At 35.7% G+C, this 22,421-nt stretch overlaps 1 protein-coding gene across 7 annotated transcripts in view; it reads left to right on the forward strand.

The window, feature by feature from the left end:
• The window catches only part of B3GNTL1 (UDP-GlcNAc:betaGal beta-1,3-N-acetylglucosaminyltransferase like 1), a 133,439-nt gene that overhangs the window by 13,460 nt on the left and 97,558 nt on the right, over positions 1-22,421 (forward strand). For 4 of the 7 annotated variants that reach the window (XM_030013164.2, XM_030013160.2, XM_030013162.2 and 1 more), the window contains one exon: positions 6,979-7,044. In XM_030013164.2, coding sequence (XP_029869024.1) covers positions 6,979-7,044 — 66 coding nt within the window. Of the gene's footprint in view, positions 1-6,978; positions 7,045-14,935; positions 15,196-22,421 lie in introns of those variants that run through there. The other 3 variants (XM_030013168.2, XM_030013171.2, XM_030013167.2) reach the window with 2 other exon arrangements.

A 22,421-nucleotide genomic window follows, 5' to 3' on the forward strand; every position in this document is an offset into this window, starting at 1 on the left:
CAAAACAAGTAGAAAAATTGAAGATGCTTAACAAATTATTCGTACTTATTATTTATAGTGTCAGATATTCATATTTAATATTTATAGTCTCAGAAAATCTTGGTCATAATGACAATAGAATGAACTAATTATGCAAATACATTTAACTGTTAGCTTTACTCTTCAAATTGTCTGCAGTTATGACTTTATTTACCAGTTGCATTTTATCATAACTTTAGTTTGTCAGTTCTCTGGGGTGGTTACCATCTTTGTTTATAATCACTTATCCAGTTGCAGCATAGCAGGACACTCAGACTAAAAATGCCTTTTTCTGCTTTGAACTGCTATTTTCATTAGGCATGTTTAAGTGAATGTCATACTTGTATAAAACCTATTTCTTGAAAAAGGAACATGCTTTCATTTCATCCTAATAATCTGTGTAGTTTCCCATTATTTCAGGTTTAATCAATGTGTTGTTGGAGCCTTCCTGACTGTTAAAGAAGAAATATGAAAATGTGTCCTTTTTTGACCTGCAGTATTTCGAACCCAGTCATATTCGCTTGAGTCCTTGACACACTTGTTTTAGCCTTTTGAAAGGCTCCGTTGGCAATTTATTGCTATTTCTGAGATTCTTACGCAGTTCAAAGATGTGACTCCAAACCATGTTGCCACAGTGTCACTGCTTGCTAATAGTTGAAGATGACATGGGGAAACTGTTAAGTTCTGCTCACCAGAAGTGAGGGTGGACCACCCGAATCAGCCTTCCCGTGTTTGAATTGGCAGCTGCTGACCTGTGCCTTTCCGTTTGTGAGATTTGCTTGTATGATTTAAGTTGGGAATGTTAATTCTTAATTGCTGTGAAATTGCATGCTTTTCTTGAGTTTCAAGTTCAAAAACACTTCATTGAGGGGGTATTCTTAAAGGTTTGGAAGGAGGTGATTGGACCTTAACTAGCCAGACTTGGTAGATGTTTCAGGGACTCCAGCCTTCAAGCTAGCTCTCAGTTATAAACATAGCTTGCTTGTTTTTACAGTCTCCATAACTTGCTGATTTTTGGAAAGATAGATTTCTTGTTAGTTGCCATTATACATTACTCTACAGGCACTAATAAACTTTTGAAATGTTCTTTCTTTCTTTCAAATTAACGTCTGTATAGCTTAGGAAATGAAGCAGTGATCAGACTTCATGTATTTGCTTTTTGTTGTTGTTTTTACATACTATTCCTTGCAAAGTTGATCCTTTGATTTAAAAACTGAAACAGCTGTTACTCAAATAGCAGGTAAGGGGATGTAGTAATGAACTCCATTACCGGAAGCCCCTTCTGTTCAGAAGAGTTGTGCATGTTTCTGAATCACTAATGAGCATCAAAAAATGAAACTACAAGTGCTGGAAAGCATAATTCCTTTTATTGTTCTGTAAAGAAGTGCATGTATTAAAAACAGATTAAATGCCTCTATCTGGAATGTAAAATGTTAATTTTCTCTTTCATAAATGAAGAAGCAAACCTTCAGAATTTGGTTGCCATAACCTCTCCCTACATATACCTTCATCTGTTTATTAGTTAAGGTGGGTGTTTGGAATTGACAGTGAGGATTTTATTCTTGTCTCGGTTTACTGACTTTGCTGTTGAACACTGTGTGAGTTACTTGCTTCCCTTGCCTGCAAACACTCACGTACTTTTTTTTCAGTAATCTAACTGTGAGAAAGATCCAAGGTGATCTCTGGTAACTACAGAAAGGCTAGATATGGAAAGGCACATGTCTGCATTTGCTGAACAAATACACCAAGGTGGGAGCTGCTTTGGCGGCAGAAATTTCCTTATCAGTTAATAGTGATAGTGAATTAAAAGATTCCATAAAAAGATTGTAATTAATTTTATATTGATGGAAAGTACTAGTCATTCAGGCACATAAGAACACCGCATATATCCTCCCATATAGGCCTTTTTGTTGCCATGCTTGAGAAAAGAAAGGTACTCAATAAAGCCAGCTTCTTAAACTTTGAAGTGTTTTCTATGTTGTTCCCTTCTTTCTCAGTTTAATGCAGAAGTAGAAACAGAAAAGTAACATTTTTTCCTGTGATCTTGCAAATACTGACAGATCATTAGGGCGTGTTCTGCTGAGGTGAGTTATATGGCCATTAGAATGAGTAATTCTAATGTGTTTGATAGTGTGGGGCTTCTTTAGAAACCTGCCTTCTGGAAAATTGCCTAGGATCAGTGTATTTGCTTTGATAGTGCTGTTGACAGGCCAGTTTTTGGAGGTCCCAGGCCTTTTACTTCCATGGTTCAAGGAGTTGAACTGAACAGTAGCAAAGAAAGATTTTCACTATAGTCTGAGCAGGTGCAGGATAAGTGAATGACCGTTTGAAGGATTGAAAGACTTTGGAGATGCCATGTTGTTTCTCAGTGAGTCAGTCGTTCCTTCGGGTGTTGCTACAGGTTGTATTTTATGTGTAATAGCATCTTCTTTCCATTGCAGCTATTATTGTGAGGATGGAGTGTGTCAGTGCACTCTTTTTTCTTTTTTTTTTCTTTTTTTTTTTTTTCCCCAAGCAGCCAAATACAAAGGAATTTGGAAAAGCGTGTGATGCTGAGTCTGTAATGTGAGCTTAAGAAAGCACTTCAATACTGAGCTATAATTAGTGTGTTATGTGAACTTATCCATGGTTTTAAAAAGTAGATCTGTATTGTACATTGAGTTGTATGTTTTGTTTTACTTTCTGAAGTGCAAAACCCTCCACTTTTAAGGGAAAATCATGAAGTTACCACTGTGGAGTTCAGTGTGGTCCAGACGGCCTGGATGAAGAGGCCAGTAAATGCTTGTCATTTGAATTTACCCAAACTGATTTAAGAAACACATACTGAAACAACATCAGCTTTGAGTAATATTCTTAAGCTCAGTCTGTTGGTTTAGTTTTCCTTTTCTTCAACTAAACATATCAGTAAAGTAAAACAAAACAATTAGCTCAGTGTAATTTGCATGTGTTTTTATAAAGAATGGTGCCTCTGGTTGGAAGGAAGACAACCCAGCTGATAGTTGTATAACTAGCTTTTCTGATTTGGCAGCATCTGTAAGTGGTATGTAACTTGACAGAAGCAAGTGAGTTTTCTGCAGAAGGGATATATTTGATAGGAACACAAGCAGGCAGAACGCCTGTTGGACTGAAAGGTGATGGAGATCACGGCCCCCCACTGGCAGAAACACATCTGGGCTTGTTTAGAAATCCCTGCTGGCTTTTCATGTGAAATAAAGTCCTTTTCATTCTCCCATCTTTGAGCAAATTGTTTTCCTACTCAGAATGGATGCTGGAGAACAGGAAGGATGTTTGCAGTCAACAAGATTCCTATAAATTCTGGGTTATTTTGAGTCCCTAAAGTAGGTTTCTATTTATGTTGCTTTATTTCTTGCTGTTTACCTGTTTGTTCGGCCTTGTTTGAATTGTACATATGTACATATTTAGATGACAGTAAACCCAGCTATTACCTGAGATTTTTCTTAATTTTTCTACTAAGTTTGGTGAGTGGGGTCACATGAAAATAGATCTACTTACAGATTCTTTTTTATTTACCTATCCTATTGCAAGTATATGCTCAGTGGAGGCATGCAATTATCTAGCATTTATTTTAAATCTGTTCTTTTGTCCATTCTTTCAGTGGGGGATATCTTTCTTCATCCTGCCTGCCTAATATCTGCTAGGAGACAACCATTAGAGACTTCCATGTTAACAGGGAAAATTGAATTTTAGTGGAAACTTCTGTAAAAACTTCCATTTTTAAAAATTATTTAGTCAATGTAATTCACTGCTAACCTTGTTACCCTCCCTACTCGCACTTAGGAGACAGAAACAAACTAAAAATACTTCCCTTTTTGATATAGCAGCTACATTAAGACATTAAGATAGGTACTTTTTTTTTTTTTTTTGGTCTGACATGACATGAGTGAAAAATAATTTGGAAAGTGTCTAATTACTGAGGTTTTGTTCTGAGTTATAAACCAAAAAGGATGACCAAACTCTGTTGACTGTAGGAACCAAAGTCTGGCAACACAGTTGCTGAATTCAATATCATAAATACAACAGTTCTGATAGAAAATTTGTGGATAAAATTTGGATAAAATTTTTTAACATCTTAGTTGTCTGATACTATAGTTGCTTAAACTCCATAAACCCTTACCAGTACAGTGCGTGGTTGGGTGTCTTGCTCCTATCAATGGCCTATGAAGTTGAAAAATTTTTAACGTGCTCTTATTTTGTGGTACAATCTTTTTTGGTTTTACTCATTAGAATTTAATTTGTTTTTTAAACACTGGTCTAGAATACAACCACATTACTTATGATTATTTCTGTATAAATATATCTGTTTTCTACTTTGTGGTTACCTGCCCAGTCATCAATAGTAAAGAATTTGTAACACGTTGAAGTTGGATTTTGCAGTTAGCTTTCTTTTATAGTTGCCCAACCTGAGTCTGAAAAGCTAAACCACTAATGTGACTCAGTTTTGTCTGGGATGTGATTTGTATTTTGCGCTGTTCTTCCTCATCGCCTAATTGCTTTATTATTTTATTTGCAGTTATGTCTTAAACTACTACGTTCTTTTTTTTTTTTTTTTTTTTTTTTCTTCTTTCTTTCTCCTTCCATGAACCTGGAAGGTATCACAGAACTATACAGCAGTGCATCATATGTGTAAAACTGTTAATAAAAAAGTTAAAAAAAATTTTAAAGGTCATTCAGAATAAGAGTTCATCGAGTTTTCCAGCATTAGAGAACAAAGATGTATTAATAAAAAAAGGCATTTTGAACTTTTTGTGGTTATAGTGCCCCCTCTTTAGCTAGATTTTACAGAATACTGATGATCTTGATGATAGCCTAAGACCCAAATCTGTAGACTTGTTAGCTTTGCCAATAGCATCAAAATGACATAGTGTTTTGTTAGGGGGAACTAGACCTTTCCTGTCAAGTTGTCTGCTTATAAAAACATAACATTGACCTGTTTGGTGAATGGGATATTTGAATTTGGTTTGAATACTTTCCACGCTGATTTAACCTTTTTAAATCAAGTAGATTATTTCTCAGCTTTGTGAATGTATGAGTTCTGTTAAATTTATTTCTGTTGTGCAGGATCATAAACAGTGGAATCTTTTTGCATGAGAGCATATGTTGTATATTGTAAGAGATAATAGTAACTTTGTTCCAAGCGTTGAAATTCCTTGCTTTTTGATGGGTTTCTTTTGCATTCTCATTTTTTGAGGATTTAACAAGACAACATCTAAGAATCTTAAGTAATTCATAAAGGAGTGAACAAAGCTCAGTTAAAATGTATCTCCTATTGCTTATATGAAAACCAGGTTTTAATTTACAAAAATCAGCTCTGTATTTGGCATGAAGCAATAGGATTATGGTTCTTCTTGTAGAAATAGGGTAAATGTTTGATTGGAACATTTCCTTGATACAGTACCTGAATTCTGGTGCCTTATTGATAAAGTGGATTAGATGGTAAATAATATTGTAGTTTTGAAGTAACTGATATACAGAAGTTGAGAAATCAGGGTGGGATTTTTTTCCCCACTCTATTGGCTTTGAAAATCAGTAACATCTCCTATGCTTATTACTAAATATATCCTAAATACAAAATACAGGAGAATGCTTTTGACAATGTATTCCTTACATCTTTTATAAACTTGCATGTGATAAGGGTCAGTTTTATTATTCATTTGTTTTATCTTTAACCTTGAATGGTATTAAATAGTTGGATCTACTTCTAAAACTTTTTTCATCCTTGTGTTGTTTTTGATAAAACTATAGTGTCACCTTTATATCAAGGTCATTCAACCCTCTAAGCTCTAGATATTTAAGCACTAATATATTTTTTGTTGCCATTGATTTGACTGGAAAGTTTTAATATGAAAGTTGTTGGAAATTCAATATTGGGGGTTTGGGCTTTAGTAGAAATCTCCTTAGAATGATTTTAATGTGAGGAACTGTTAAAAGAATGGATCCAGAACAGGAATTCGGGGCATCTTTGAATTATGTTTGCCTGATAAGGTAGGGTTATTCGGAAATACTCGGAAAAAAAACTGTGTTAGCTTTAACCAGCATCTAAGAATGACTGAACTGATCCTTTAAAAGGGAAGAAATATGGCACCAGAATGGAGAATAATATAGGTAGAAACCTCAGGAGACTAAATTTAGGGAAGAAAAGTTGTGCTACAGTGGACATTTTAATAGGCCCTAAAACTGTAGTCTAGAAAGGATAAAATTTTGAACAGGAAATAATATAGTTTTGAAAGGAATAGCTCCTGTCTGTTCAAGGAAGGATAGCAAGATTACTTACTCTTTACAAGGCAACCTGTCTTTTTATATGTAAACACAATAGACCTTTATGCTACAGGTGAAAGCAGTATTAACGTAAAATTTAAATCTAGGTGGTGTGTTTTAAAGCCAATGTCAATGCTGATGAATTTTGGGTGTCTTTTTTTCTTTTTTTTTTTTTTTTCCTTAGAACTTTATCATTTCACAAATACTAGTTTTTGTGCTCATGAAATATGACATATTGGTAGGTCTAGAGACTGAAGGCTTTTCCTTATCAGGCAGAGACAAGGTACAGCCAGACTACAAAGAACATTTCCTCATATTGCTAGAATGTCTCAAATCTCATGCTTTTAATCAAGGTTAGTTCCTTGTCCACACATACTGCCAGTACTGCTATTAGAGTTGTTAAAGAGTTGGTCAATTTCTTTAGAAATGTAAAATGTGTGGCTGCCCATAAGATACATGTTGAGATCACAATGCGGTTGTCACGTAGTAGTTTTGATCACTTCCAATTTGAACAAGATTGAGTTTAATCCACTAAAAGTGTAAAGTCTCTTAATATTTGTTCCATTTGTATTTCTGACTGCAAGCCAGTAAAATGATGTTAATTTAGCAGCATATTCTAATGTGTGTCTGAGTACTGTACTGTGACCCTTTTTATGTTCAGTAACAGTGTGCTATTTATTCCAGGATGATGTGATGATGCCACAGCGGGTTAGACTGCAGCACGAAGCTGCCATTCAACACCCAAACAGTGTGAGTACTTTTTTCTTGTGTGTATTTGTGTATTTTTCTTTTACAGAGTGCCGGATACATCTTTAAAAGGATATGAAAATTTCACGGTAGGGCTGATGGAGGCAAAGCAATACCCAGTGTATTCTTTTCCTTTATTTTTAATCCTTGCACTGAATAGTAGCTTTGATTGAACTTCTTTTTCTCCATTTATTTTCTCTGTTCAGTAAACCAAATCTCATTATGACAGTGATACTCTTTTTCAAATAACTATACAGGTTTTGTTAATGCATGTAATCTAAAGGAGAGCGCCTTTTTTATGTAGCCTTACTAAGTAATGTGAAAAGCTGCAAAGGATTGGCTACAGCTATGGTTTATCTGGTTTTAATATTTAAGAAACTGTAAACTGTAAGGAATGTATGGGTTGTTATCATTAATAAATTGGCCTACATTTAAATTGATGTTTCTCCTGTGTCTGCCTGGAAAAGAAAACATTAGAATGCCATTCTTTATTCTTGTGAAATATACTCTCAAAAATATTCTGTGAGATGGTGGTTTTATGATCAATGTAATTTTGATTTTAAATAAGTTTCTGTGATTAGGGCCAGTATCCTTTAGAGATAGTTTGTTGTGTATATGTTCTACTTACCTGAAGATAATAAATATAAATAATTTGTTATGGCAATTACTTTATTAGTCAATGTTATTGACATAGATACTCCTTTATAAACTTGAAAACTGAGTTTGTATTCCTGTCAGCAATGTTCAGCAAAAATAGGCTTATTATTTTCACATCTCTGACATCTTCTCTTGTGAGATTTATTTCAACATTCAAGAGGTTTCTGGAAAGGAAAGGTCAATTGACTTGATCTGTCAAGAAGGTATTTCCTGCAGGTCTCAGAACAAAATAGACAGTTTTAGGATTATCACTCCCTGGGAATTAAACACCTTTTGAACTTTTCCTCCGAAACACACTTGCTTCAAAGTAGAGATTATTGCGGTTGTTTCAGCTGAGGGGTGTCTGCCAAACACAACCTGCTGCTTAGTGGTGGGATGTGTACCTGCTCATCACACCACCTGTATTGGATCTCTTATGAAATCTGATAATCCTTACAATGTAATTTATCAAATTACAGTTTTAGTAGCACCTGAGTAGCAGTTAACCTAATTCACATTATGAACATAATAAAATGATACATCCAAAGTTGTTCTTGTTCTGATATCAATCGGTTAATGTAATTCTGTAGTAAAATGCCAAAAAACCGGAGAGGCAAGTTAGTCAGGTAAGCTTGTCTCATGGAAACCAGTGTTAAGAGCTATCATATTTCTTGCTTATATGAGTTCTATACCTATATATTAAAACTTCTTTTTAATTAGACTAATTTCAGCTAAACAGTTTGTAGTCTGTTTAGAAAACACTTCAACTGTTTTGTTTATATTCTGTTACACTTTAGTGCGTAACAACATTCAGTATGAACTATAAATCAGCAAGCAAGTAAGTAACAATGAGTGCCTGAGTAGACTGAAGAGTATGTCTTCATGATATATTCTAAGCAACACAAACTTGTTCTTCCCATGCTCTAAACTAATCTAAACTTGTGGTCCTGTTTTAATGTGGTACTTGTGGTGGGTTGACCCTGGCTGGATGCCAGGTGCCCACCAAGCCACTCTATTACTCCCCTGCTCAGTAGGGTGGGGGAGGAGGGTGGGGAGGGACAGGAGAAAATAAGGTGGAAAAAACTTATGGGTCAAGATAAAGGCAGTTTAACAAAAGCAAAAGCAAAGGCTGTGCACAGAAGCAAAGGTCATCAAAAGATTTATTCTCTACTTCCCATCAGCAGGCGATGTCCAGCCACTTCACAGGAAGTAGGGCTTCAGTACGCATAGAGGTTGCTCCGGAAGACAAACATTGTAATAACGAATGCCCCATCCCACTTTCTCTTAGCTTTTATTGCTGAGCAGAATTCATATGGTATGGAATATCCCTTTGGTCAGTTTGGGTAAGCTGTCCTGGCTGTGTCCCCTTCCAGGATCTTGCCCATACCCGGCCTAGCGGGTCAGGGGAGAATGTTGCAGTGACAGCCTTGATGCAGTGTGAGCACTACTCAACAGTAGCTGAAACACTGGTGTGTTATCAGCACCTTTCTAGCTACCAGTACGAAGCACAGCACTATGAGGGCTGCTATGGGGAGAATTAACTCCATCTCGGCCAGACCCAATATAGTACTACTGGCCTACTTGCAAAGCTTAACTTGACCTTTGTGCTTTACTGAACAAAACTAGCCAAAGTCAGTCTGATTTAGCATGGGAAATAAGGGTTTCCACTTTTCTGTTATCTGACATATTAGTACCTAAAATCTTCAATTTAGGAAGCGTAAAAATTCTCAGAAATGGATGGAAAGGCAGGCCTGAGAGTTTAAACCTTAAGAAAAATGGTAGATGTTTGTGTGTTCCACATATGGCATAGAGATAGTATATCTGGCTAGAGCCTGTCTCATGCCATCACTTTCTCTCAACTTTCTACTGAATCGGGGGGTGTCCTCGCAGCTTTTTGGGCAATGGCCTTGGTTTTCTTTTTTTCTTTTCTTTAAACTTCTAATTGGGTTTTATTTTCTATTACTTCTTGCCTTGTGTTGTTGCCTTTTAGGTGTAAGGATTTTTCTTCTTTGTTCTTGAACCCTACAAAGGCAAAAATGAATCTATGTTTGAATTGAATAGAACATGTTTTTCCATTTTACAGGTACAGAAAATGTTTGTAACACTTATGTGAAATATACTTTCTGGGTTAATGTTGTATTTTACAGAACTCTAATTCAAAGGCCTGAAAGGAGAAATGGGAACATATCCAGCTGTTCCTGATGAGCAAATAGATCAGTTTGGTCTAGAGCCCCCAATAGTTCTGACACAACCTGAGTTACGTTGAGAAAAGAAAAGTTGACCTTCTGGCCACAAGTCTACTGAGCAGTGTCAGGGCGGACTGCTGATCTTAAAAGAGTGATCTCTCTACTGTCCTCAGAATAACCGTGCCATTGAATTTTCTGGCCTTGGAAGTTGGTTGGGGATGTTTGAATAAACTTCTGTTCTGTACTTGAAGTTCTGACCCTAGCTTCAGTCAGTATGATAAACCAGAGTAGGTGGAGGTGGTGGCGGGGGGGAAGGCAGAAGCTTGAGACATGCCTGTGAAGCAGTGAGCTTTTTTGGTTTGTTCCTGAAATTCTAATTTGCAGACTTGGACTTTCCACTGTTTTGCAACTTCTTCTGACCTGGATTTCTGACTTTATGTAGTCTCAGTGTACTTTCAGAAATTTTGTTCCTAATCCTAGCCTTGCTGGTTGTTACTGAGAGCCAGATTGGAAGTTAGTATTCCCAGTGGGCTTTAATACTGGAGGCTTCAGTCTACTGTTGTTACTACTTTAGATTTACAGGTGAGAAAAGTCTCCAACTTTCTCCACCAAGAGAAATCTTCTCCCAGATCCTAACTAATCCGTGAGGTTCTTCCTCTTTCATGTTATTCTTAAATGCAGATTGCCTTACCCTGACTTGAAGCCTGGTTACTAAACAGCGGAACCAAAGATATCAGATGCCTTTGGAATGATTCCCCAACCAGTTGTTCTTCAAAGAAACTGGTGTCTCTGTCTCTGAAAAAGCAAGAGACTTGCTCCCGGGTTCAGGTACTGGAATATGACCGGGGTGACACTGCAGCAGTCCGTAGCTTTATCAGTCTAATTTCCTGTATTGTAGACTACTTAATCATGCTTTAAAGAGCAAGAGCAAATTAATTTCTACTCTCTTAAGCTGTTCTTGCCTGGAAGACTTTTTAAAAAAAATCTTGTAGTATAGAATTGTTCTGTCATCGTTAACATTTAGAGTGGAGGATTTTGGATCTCAAAAGACAAGTTACTAATAAATTATGATTTTATTAAATGCAGCTCTCTAGGATCGCTGTCATCTTGTCCTCTGGTGAATATTTTATATTATCTCCAAGTCCTGTTGACAAGGATTCTATAAATAGGACACTCTCAGAAGACACAAGTTTTTGAGACTTTGCGTATTTGTACTACAAATTCTTAAGCTCTGCTAGCTCAATATGAATACCTACTTTTAGCAGTTTGAAAGCTTAGGGACATTGTACTATCTCTTGATAATATAACAGCTACCAACACTTTGGCACTGATTGTCCAGTGCACATATGCACTTATGCTGCATACAACCATGCCTTCGAATTGCTTATGCTCTAATCAGATAAGGAATGACTTTGTTACTAGAGAATGATCAACTGTTACTAAAATTTCTCGCTCAAGTTTTTGTTCATCCCTAAAAGCAGCATCTGTCCCATTTATCCAGGGTAAACCAGGTGTTGCTTATTTACCAACCACAAATCATGTATGCTTTGTTGGCAGCTAATGAGTGGGAAGATTCAAGGTCACGTTTCCCTTAATTCTGAAAAAAATCAGGCCTTCATGTCTTATTTACTTGTGTTCTTCTGGAGGAGATCCAACTTCATGTACATGCTAGTGTTCTATTGAACAAGCCTTCTGAGTTTGGAGTAACTCAGGAAATTATTTCCCAAACCACACACACACACAATGCAGTCTTTCACGCCTATGTCCCACATTTATTCTGTTATATTATTTGAGCAGAGTAGTACCCTTTAAGAACTCCCAAAACTTTTTGTTTCAAGGAGAGAGGAGATAGTTAGCGGTATCTGCTCCCAGGTTGTCTTGTTGCCAGGTGCTTGCATCAGGACCTGCTATGGGCATGCAGAGGTGAAATTGCTGGATGTGGTCTGAGTATGCTCTTGGAGAGCTTGCGTAGCATTAAAGAGCTTCTCTGGAATGTGCTTCATTCCTGAGATGCATAGGTACTTGGCCACACATTGCCAAGCCACTGTGCCGTTACGGAGGCTTTCAAGAATAGTGCAGCACTTGGAATACTCTTCCAGTTTTTCCTAGGGATTCTAGACACTGGAAGGAGAAAAGAAGGGTGCTAAAATGAGATGTACTATTCACAGTCAAAACCCACTGACCTTCTCATCTGTCTTAGAGCCATACTGAGTATTTTTGGACGCCATATTGTCTGCTGGGTGTGGTGTTACTTTATTCTTCCTCTCACCATTGTTTAATTGGAGTATACGGCCCCCACAATATGACTGTGCGCATGAACAGCATGTGGCTTCAAATTTTTATATCTTTCTTTCTGCAGAATTGCTTATAAAATAGCTAAGCTCTTCCTCACTGTCTCTGACATATTCCCAACAGCTGGAATCAAAATGTGGGCAATGGAGATAAAGAACATTATTTCCTTAGTTTTCATTGGCTGAATAAGAGATGAATCTGTACCAGTGTCAGAATGAACACCTTTCTTTTTGTTGTGAAATTACTAGCCTCTTTCTCAAACATGTAGGATACTTAGGCATGTGAGAGAACATTGAGTATAACCATTTGCATTTCTTCAATGAGAAATTCTCACTGTTTTGCATCTCTAAAGCAAATTTGTGGCAATTCTGTAGCTTGGATTTAAATCAAGAGCTGCGATGCCTAAGGCCATTTTAACCTATTGCATTATCTGAATGTGTTAACCCATTGACTAAATTCTGTGTATCTTTGATGGTTAATGTGACTCTAAGTTAGTTGATTGGATTGAGTGAACTTGAACAATGCATGGCACTACTAGTTCAGAGACCTGTTCATCTGCCTCTGGGAGAGCTGTAAACAAATATTGCACAATCAGCAAATGAATTGGAGAAATGAACAAATGAATGAGATAGCTGAGCTTGATCCTTTCTTTAAGACACAACTCTAGGGCAAAGGCATTGTATGTCTCTTGTCCACCCCCACTCAAGCTCACAGATTAACTAAACTTAGAAATGAAGTCTTTGAAGTCTTTTGTGGTGTTTTGTTGGTTTTTTTTTTTTCTTTTGGTCTGGACACATACATTTCTTGATTTTGAAAGTTTTAGTCTGATAGATAAAACCCTGTACCATTCTACTTGCCTAGACCTGTTACACATTTCTATTATGTGTTAGAAAGACTGTTCTTCCCCCATTTGCCTTACCTATTGCTTATTGAGCACTGGATTGAATCATTTCACTTTCTCTTTTTTGTGACTAAAATGATCAGATTCCATTGATTCTTGATTCTGTCAGTCCTTTTAGCTTCCACCTTATTCATTTAAATCAATACCTCAAATTGCAAGTAAAGATTTTCTTAGTAGCAATAGAAAGAGTATACAATAAAATGAGTAGATCCTCTCTTACAGGTATAGTTAAAGTGAAGTTTTAGCGGTACATTCATGTGGAACAGAACTTTTAAGATCAGCATTGAGTGTTTATATGGCTGTCATGATAATGAGATCTGATTCTTTTTCAAAATACCTGAAGATTGACAATGTTTCAACTATTTTTACATTGGCAGGAGATGGGGTTTTTATGAGTTAATCCATGAGAGCAGTTCTGTGGGAATGGCTTAACAAATACTGAGCTTTGTTTTGTTCTGAGTGCAAAAAGATAATAGACATTCTTACATCATCTGTCAGTGAGTTCCATGTTTTAGATCTAGCTTTTGTCCTTGGAGGGAGGGGGGTAATTCTAGGTAGTCTGGACCAGTTTCCATATACTGTCTTGCATATCAGAGTAGTTCTTTAAATCAGAGTGTGTACTGATTGTTTTGTATACAAAAAGAGCACTGTATATAAATAGCGTGTTCTAAGTGATTTGTTTTGCTGAGTAGTTGAGACATGTACTCAACTAGTGGAAAAAACCTCCAGACAACTGTTTCCATCTCATCTCAGGTGTGCAACTGCATGTGTAGAAACTCTTGTGATAGAATTCCAGCACAGCATCACTCGCTAGAACACTGGCTTGTACAACAGAAACTTTTCAGTGTAGCCTTTTACTGAGCAGCTGTGCCATAATATATCACATTAATGTGGGGGGGTTTTGTTCCTGCTTATTATCACAAGTCTGGAATAAAGGCAGAAGATTATTTTATCTGTCTTGTGCCAGGCCAGGCTGCTTCATGATGAAAGGGAGCATGGGATAAAAAATAAAAATGGGAAGAAAAATAAAGAGAGGAGGTCACCTTATACACTGACAGTCAACAGTACCAGTTCAGGAATATTGGCAGTCCTCAGTGTGTAGTGATTTTTACATTCCACATACCAATGGAGTTTGGTCACCTCTGAAAGATCTTAAAGCCTTTTGTTTGCTGTGTCTTCTTATTAGTCTAATGTTAGAGTAGTCCTGAAAATAACGTTGCTTTTCAGACTACATGCTGTGCTTTCTCTTGGGAGTCAAAATTGTTATTAGGCAGTTGGGTAATTACATTGCACTTAGACATGGATTTATTCTATCTAATGAACAAGGTAGCCTTGTTTGTATGGCTAGAGCTGGCAAAATTGAGATAATGCGTGTCTCCTATACCTATGTCTTGTTCCTAAAATAGTCTTTTGTTACACAGTACTAATTGGAATTCAGAAGCTCTACAACTTGTATGGATTTTCATGTAATTGCAACTAGTACTTTTTTTTTTTTTTTTTTTTCTCCTGTTAAACTAGAAACCATGCAAAGGAACAGTATATTAAATGTTTTGCTGTTCTAGTGGAGTTACAAGTCTTTAGTAAATTCATTAAGAAGTGACCTGAAGTCTAAATGTGTTCATGAACTATTCAGCATATTTGGATCACAATATGATGTTACACAGTTAAAAAAATGTGTGCTATATTAGGAGTATATCTTCGTGTGGGGGGTTAGCAGGCAGAAGCTTGCTCTGTCTGAAAACTCTGTAGCTGTGATTAGAGCAGTGCTGAACCCTAGCTAGTATTTCGTGCTTTACAACAGTATTAGTAGGGTTTGTATCTGCTCTCACAGCAGCTTTGCAGCTTCTGGTCAGCCTGGAACATGGGCAGACTGAGGTTATATCTGCCTGTAAAAAGACTTACTCTCAGGAGCTTTAGATCAGGTCTTGTTTAATTGAAGTAGTGTGATGCAATGGACAAGGGCTTCATTTAGGAGTGAGAAGATGCAAATTTGTCTGCAGAGTGGCTTTGCCATTCCTCATCTACTGTTTTAAGGAAGTGGTCAACAACATTGTTCTGTAGTCTGAGCCTTTATTCCTGAGGGATTTTATTACCTTTTCTCTACTTAAATTAGTGTTTTAGTGTGGACTGCAAAAATAGGTAAGTAGTATCTTGTATGTAATTTTGCAGGTGTGAAAAGATAATAAGCATATGTGAAGCTTTACTAAACTGTCGTTAATTATAACTACATACTGTTGAAATATTACTCTCTGTTTGGTGTGATAGAAAAGTCCCTCCATTTAAATTCCATCCTTCCTGTGTGCAGTAAATTAATGGTTGTTGCTGATCTTCTCTCATTCTGTGTCTTCTACTGAAGTCCAGGTTTTACCAATCTGCGTTTCATTGTTTTGTCTTCCAGTTGTTGCACATAGCTTAGCAGATTTTTCTTTGATAAATGCTTTTATTTTGGACATGAAGTTGATTAAAATCTTCATCGGGTAGAGCTTAAGTAATCTTTGTTTCTTCTTAGTTAATTTGCATCAGCTCTCCTTCTGTCTCCCTTACTCAGCACATTTCAGACAGATCAGTGTGTGTTGCTCAGGCATGTTCTAGCAAGCAGTGCCTGTAGAGTTTAGCTGTAATATAAGTATTAATTCATATAACAGCTATTAAAGAGAAATTAATTGGATACTGGCATGTCTTGAAGAATAGATGAATAGATCAAATTTGTTTGCTTAACCCTGTTAGTAGGAATTTGCTCCACTAAATGGGCTAAGTAGATCTGAGGAGGCTCTTGTACATTTTTGGTATGCACAGAGGGGAAAATGAGATTATATTCCTCAGGTGATTACCTACAATTGTCAATTATCCCAAATCAGTTTATTTTTGATGTAGGAGAAAAAAATGGCCAGAGAAATATTTTCATGAACTAGAATAGAATAGAACTAGAACATTTTCATGAACTAGAATAGTCTAACTATTCTGGTCATCAGAATTTTAATACTTTATACTCTGTTCCCGTATACTGCACACCATAAACAAACTACAAGTCTAATATTTTTCTCCAGCCTATGGAAAATGTAAATAAATTAAGGCTATTCAGTATAGATACTTATACAAAAACATATATATTTATGACTTTGGGAAATTGTCATTAGAGGTTTTTGAAAGTTATTTATAATTCAGTAATCTTCTTTTGGTATGGAGGGTTGAAACTAGAGCAGCAGTTATGTGAAGGTTTTGTTCTGAAGTGGTGACAGTGGAGTGTGTTTAAGAGGAGAAAATATGATTCCTTTTCTTCTTCTGCACTGAAGAATATGAAAATTCTTTGTTTGACAATGTGAGAGTATTATTCTTATTGTGGTTTTCATTAATTGGGCCTTTCCACATATATCACCCAGATCTGCTGGAATTCAGCTGTGTCTTTGCTTTTTATTAGGCAGCTTCCTTAAAGATTCTTTTTAATTTGCTATTTCTGAAAAACCACAGTGCATTTTCAAAGTCACAATGTCAGTTTAAGTCTGTTCTACATTTAATCAAATATCCCAAATTAGAAACATCCCAACTTATACCACTTTGTAATTAAATTTGTGTTTAATATGGCCTCCACATGCCAATAACCCCATCAAACGATTGTGATTACTAGAGTTTGATATTCATGAATGTCTGATTGTAATGTAGACTTCCAGCATATTTCATTTTTAAAACGATGCCTGAAGCGTAAAATGTTTGAAAATCAAGATCCCCTCCTCCTTGTGTTTAGATATTTTGCTGTGGTGATAACTTACTAATCCAATCATACTTTGTGGAGCTACAGACACAAGAGAAATTGGTTTTAAAATAGAAACTGTACAAACATACTGCTCTTTTTGACTGTTCTTAAGCTGTATGTAAAGGACTGGTTGAGTAAGCATCTTGACAGGGTCCAAAGAGTTTACTTAATTTGAATTAAATTCAGATTGCATGTGCACTAGCCTTAATATAGAGGTTGAGCCCTTAGATCTTGTTTATCCCAGGATGGCAGATTTTGAATGAGGGCTTCTGAGGCCTGGTGCTTTTTCCTACCTAAGCTACTTATCAAAATACTGGAGCTTACTCATTTATCTTCAGAAAGGACTTCTGAAACTTATTTAATTTGCTGTAATATCTACAGATTTGCTGTAATATCTCTTCAGTGATACTTACTTCAAGTTTTTAAAAAAATGTCATGTTTGAACTTCATGATTTCATATGCATGACAACATCCTTTTTAAATGTGTGGTGTGATGCTCAGCTGTGCTCGTTCTTATTACACTGCCTTGACTTATTGTTTTTCATATAAATTCACTAAAGAAAATTCAGAATCCCTTGGTTTTTAATTACTCTTTTTTTATGTGCTGAAAATAAACATGTAACATCCTATTGTGGCCTTCGGACTTGAACCAGTGCCACCAAGTAGAATGTTTAACAGGTGTTCTTAAAAATGGATTGCTACAAGGTAAGAACATCTGTGGAAGTGGATATTCACTTGACCTACAGGATTCTCTGGGGAGCCAGCACTATCAACATACTTTATAATTTTTAAAACATGCTTTAAATACCCTAGGGTGTGTTTTTTATCTTTACACCTAATGCAAATTACTTCACAGGTGTCATGTTTTGAAGAACACTGTTTCTTCCATTGGAAATGGAGGGGAGAGGAAATAATTTTACTATCTTCTTCCCCCAGTATATAATTTTGGAAAGATTTTAACCACATAAAAATATCCCTTCCACTTATTTTTCCTTTTTGATTGCATTAAATGATGATCACAAAATCCTTCTTAAAACCACTAGTATCTTAAATCATTTCATCATTCTGCTGCATAAAAAATTACAAGGTCATGGGCCTCTAGACAAACACAATATAATTTAAATAAAATCTTTCAGCATTTTTAACAACATAAATTTTAGGTCTTGTTTTTAGTAAGGTCAAAGTCCAAAATGCTAACTGTTAGTATAAATATATAATCTGTTTAGGTGTTGCTGTGACATATAAGTTTCTTATTCATTAAAGCAGATGTTTTAGTTATTGTGATCACCATGTACTTGTCCAGGAACTCAATGTAAATTTTACTCTGTAGACAGCTATATTTTGTAAATCTCTCTTCATCTTTCAGGTAACTTATTTTTTTGGACTAACCACCCTGTAATTTGGTCACATTATCTAAATACGAATTTTCTTGAGTTTTAAAGAAACTTTGTGAATTCTTGTAGCTAGTGTTACTTTTAATGTAGTACACGATAGCATAAGGGAAATTTGGTCAAATGGCGGATAAATCAGGCCTAAACAAGAATTGTTATTATTGAACCAGTTTTATTTCCTTAATGGTTAGCATTTTATGGACAGGTTCTTCTACAGCACCATCACAATTTGAAGGAAGACCATCCAATAATATCCCATCTATGTCTATTGTAAAAATATATTGGGATATATATAAAATATGCATTTAGATATATAGAGCTTTAATGACTTGGTCAAAGTAAAAATAGTAAGAAGCAGAACTGGAAACAGAGCTGATAAATTTCTTCAAGATGATCTTGCTTCCCTGCTCCAGTATTCTGCAATTAAAATAGATTTTAACATATAATTCCAAATATTCTTCATCTTTTCCTTAATTGAGTGAAGGGACAAATTAATAATGTAAGTGTAATCACTTGTTCACATTTAGTTAAAATGAGTGAAACAATGCTTATTACCATTGGCTGAAAATCTTACCCAACACTTAGATATTTTAATGGTTAGATCTTAGTTTTACAATCATGCTAGTTAATGTAATAAAGTTCTAGCTATTCTGAGTAAATTACAAATAAAGACTTATGGAAGATTGTGTTAATTATGTTTCCTGAGGGAAATGGGTGATCTGACGAGATAATGCTGCGTCACAGCTGTGCAATTAAAAAATATGCTACAAGCACTCTTTCATAAGTCTACTTGAAATCCTGTACTTGGATCAATCACTTGATTGCTCTTTTTGTGGTAAGATTTCTGCTGGACACTTCCAATAAAACATACTAGTGATGCTGCTGATCCATACTTGTAAGAACTAGTGTTAGAGGTACTGCACCAATACCTAAAGCTTTGCTGATCTTTTAGACAAATATCTATAAATATATGTATTTATAAATGGGGCTGTGTGTATCCAGGAAGAAAATGAAAACTTCTATAGAAGTTTTCACAACCAAATAGTATTTAAAATATTACATGAATGAAAACCAAAGAAATCAACAGAGAGAGAAAAATTTACACTCTCTGGTCAAGTTCTCTTCTGAATTTCAGAATATGTTTGCAGCATCTCATGAATTGAGGGGGTGTGTGTGTGGAAATTACCACAAGAATAATAGAAGTAGGGTTTGGAGATGGCACAGGTGACATCTACCTTTCCTTTATACATCAAGATGTAAGCATGATTAACAAAAGCTGTTGTTAAACATTCAGGATAAGGTAAATGTCTCATATTAGCTTTTTTAGTTTAGGAAATGTCCCTCTGTGGGCACTCATAAACAGGCATATTGAGGAAAAAGATGTTGTGCACTAGAGATAATCCTTCCTGTATTGCTTGTTATTTGAATAGCCTTTCTTCTCATAGAACATTATCTAGGATCAGATGTCATGATACTTCTAATTAAAGCTTCACTAAGTAGTTAATTACATTCTCTTCTAGGAGGTTTATGTCATTCAGGCATATTTCTAACATGAAACTCAACACTGCACACTCTTTCTCGGTGTGTAGAAAGTTTTGTACTTTATATGACCTTTGAAAGTTGCGTTTCATTTAATACCATAAGTTGTGGAAAGCAATTTATTTTGTACAATAAAGCTGTGGATTTTTCCATGCTAAAAATGCATATTTTTTCCAATACCTGCTTCAATATCGTTATTGGTCGGTTAATTAAAAAAACTTCATAAAACAAAGTTGCTTAAAAGAAAACATATTATATGAAGAAATCATACATACACATATATACCTAGTGCTTACTACCTTACAGAGAGTTTATGCTTTTGCCTGTCTTAGTTCATTTCCCTCTTTTATAAAACTAGGTTGGAAAAGATTGGGATAAATTTGGAGACCAATTAATTTTTCATCCTTATCTCCTTTTTAGTACAACAGGAGGGTTCTGACCCATAGGCTGTCTCCTGAATAAGAAAGATTCTTTGTGCTAGGGGAAGTTGTAGTGATTAAAAAAAAAAAAAAGCCACATCTGCAGAAAGCGTGTTGTTTTCAATTACTGTCAACTCATTTAATCTTTGCTTCCTCTCACCCACTTCCTTTTCCATTTATGTGTGCAACGGAAAACATGAAAACCTAAAATGATGAAAATAAGAAACATCTCTACCTGAATATTGCGTTTAAAAACAAACACTAGTGAAAAGTTGGAACGAGTTACGGCATGTAAGCGAATGGCTGATGTTGCTGCTGGGTATAGAATGCTGATTTTTGTACATATCAGACATGACTGAAATACTCTTGTATTTCAGTGGAACAATTTTGTAACTCACGGAACAGTGACTATATGTGCTCATAGTACAATCTTGTAACGTGTGTAATAATCCTGCCTAGTTCCTCCGAATGCGATCGTAACTCTGAACTTTGTATGGATCAACAAGTCATTGAATGTGCTCGTAAGATAACCCAGTGTACTGTGACCAATTTAGAGCCTCTGTTTCGTGGAGAGCCCCATTATTCTAGTTTGATATTGTTATTTGTACTGTTCTAATTCTATCATAGTTATATTGTATTACTTTTATAATGCTTTAACTCCTGAAAATATTTTAGATGTAGTGACAGAAAGTACATATCCATGACTTTAGTTCTGATAATCTTATTTAGATATGATTCATTAACTCCACTCCTAATTATGTGAAGTGGTGGAGTTATTAGAGAAGAGAGATTCAGGTGGCTAAACATAGACATGTAATGCTATTTTGACACCTTAGGCTGTCTGACACTATCTAGACAGGACCAGCAGATACCAGAGGCCTGGTCCTTCTGGGAAATGGTAGTTGGAGGCTAGGCAGGACCACAGGGCCATAAGCTAGATGCTTATATTTGGCCACTTATTCCCACAAAGCTCATTTTAAGCCATTTATATTTTTAAAGGTTACTTGTATGGCTTTTCAGTGTATGTATATGTTGGTAGTTAAGATAAAACTGGACCGCTATTTTATGCTCTTAATATTCTTACCAATCACTGTCTCTTGCTGCCATAAATTATAAATTATTTTGTATTTCTTTCCAGAGAGGCCAACGCTGACTGCAATTAAGTAAATAGCTAAATAAGCTATGTTACATTTAATACATAAAAAAAGTAACTGTCTGTCTAGAAAGTGAATTACCTCATCTGATGATCTAGCAGAAAGGGTTGTCATGATTTTCTCTTCTGGTTAGAGTTTTGCTCTTCCATGAACTGCCATAGTCGTTTGCTATGAGCCAGAAAAACATTTTGTTTATGGTTCGTGTTACTGCTTCCTATACAGGTAATATTAATACTGCATTACAGCAAGTTTGCAGTTGGAATGTGAAGCATATTGCATTTGTATATATTACATAGTTTAATCTAGGTACATGTATATGCCAGTATACAGTTAGCATTTGTAATAATAAAAATAAACTTGCCTAATTAGATCAAAAAGTTGAAACCTGGATGAACTCCATTTTTGCATAGAAACAGATACTCAAAATACTGAGAAGAATATTTCTGATATGGAGATGTTCTTGTACTTTCTGGAAGTCTGAATGGGTGTAAAATAGGCTAGAAAGATTTTTATCAAAGTATTTTAAAACTTATGAAAGAAGCAACAGTGAAAAACCTTTCACTTCAATCTAAAAGCTATAAGGAAATATTCCGTTAAGTGAATATGAAAGCTCTGAGACATGGAAGAAATGGGAAACAGTGTGCAGTTGCTTCTGATGCCACACCTTCCACAGGGGAACTAGAGGAAGCTGTTTGTACTCTAAATAATTCTGAGTTTGATTGGGTGAAAGAAGCTGGTTAAATAAGCTATGCTTTACAGAAGCTATATCAAAGGCTCAGGTTGAGTTTGTCTATGTTGGTGATGTTTATCTTGCAACCACATAAGTCAAGAATCCTAGTCATGAGTCAGAGTCCTGTTGGGAGATGAATGGTACAGCTAAAGAGCAGAAAGGTGTGGAATTTTTTTGGCTGAGGATCTAGAAATAAATTTGATTGCATAGTGACAATTTTAAGATTTGTTTGTAAAACATATCTCTTAAGATGATGCTAAAAGCAGTCTTGAGTGGTATTGGTTCTGAAAGTAAAAAGGAAGCAGGAAGTCTGTGCTGTGCAAAACATTTCACTGTTATGTTAGGGTAGAGGGAAGTGTGAACATTTCACTTCTTACAAAA

Source organism: Aquila chrysaetos, chromosome 5, assembly GCF_900496995.4.
Source record: "Aquila chrysaetos chrysaetos chromosome 5, bAquChr1.4, whole genome shotgun sequence".
Classification (NCBI taxonomy): Eukaryota; Metazoa; Chordata; class Aves; order Accipitriformes; family Accipitridae; genus Aquila; species Aquila chrysaetos.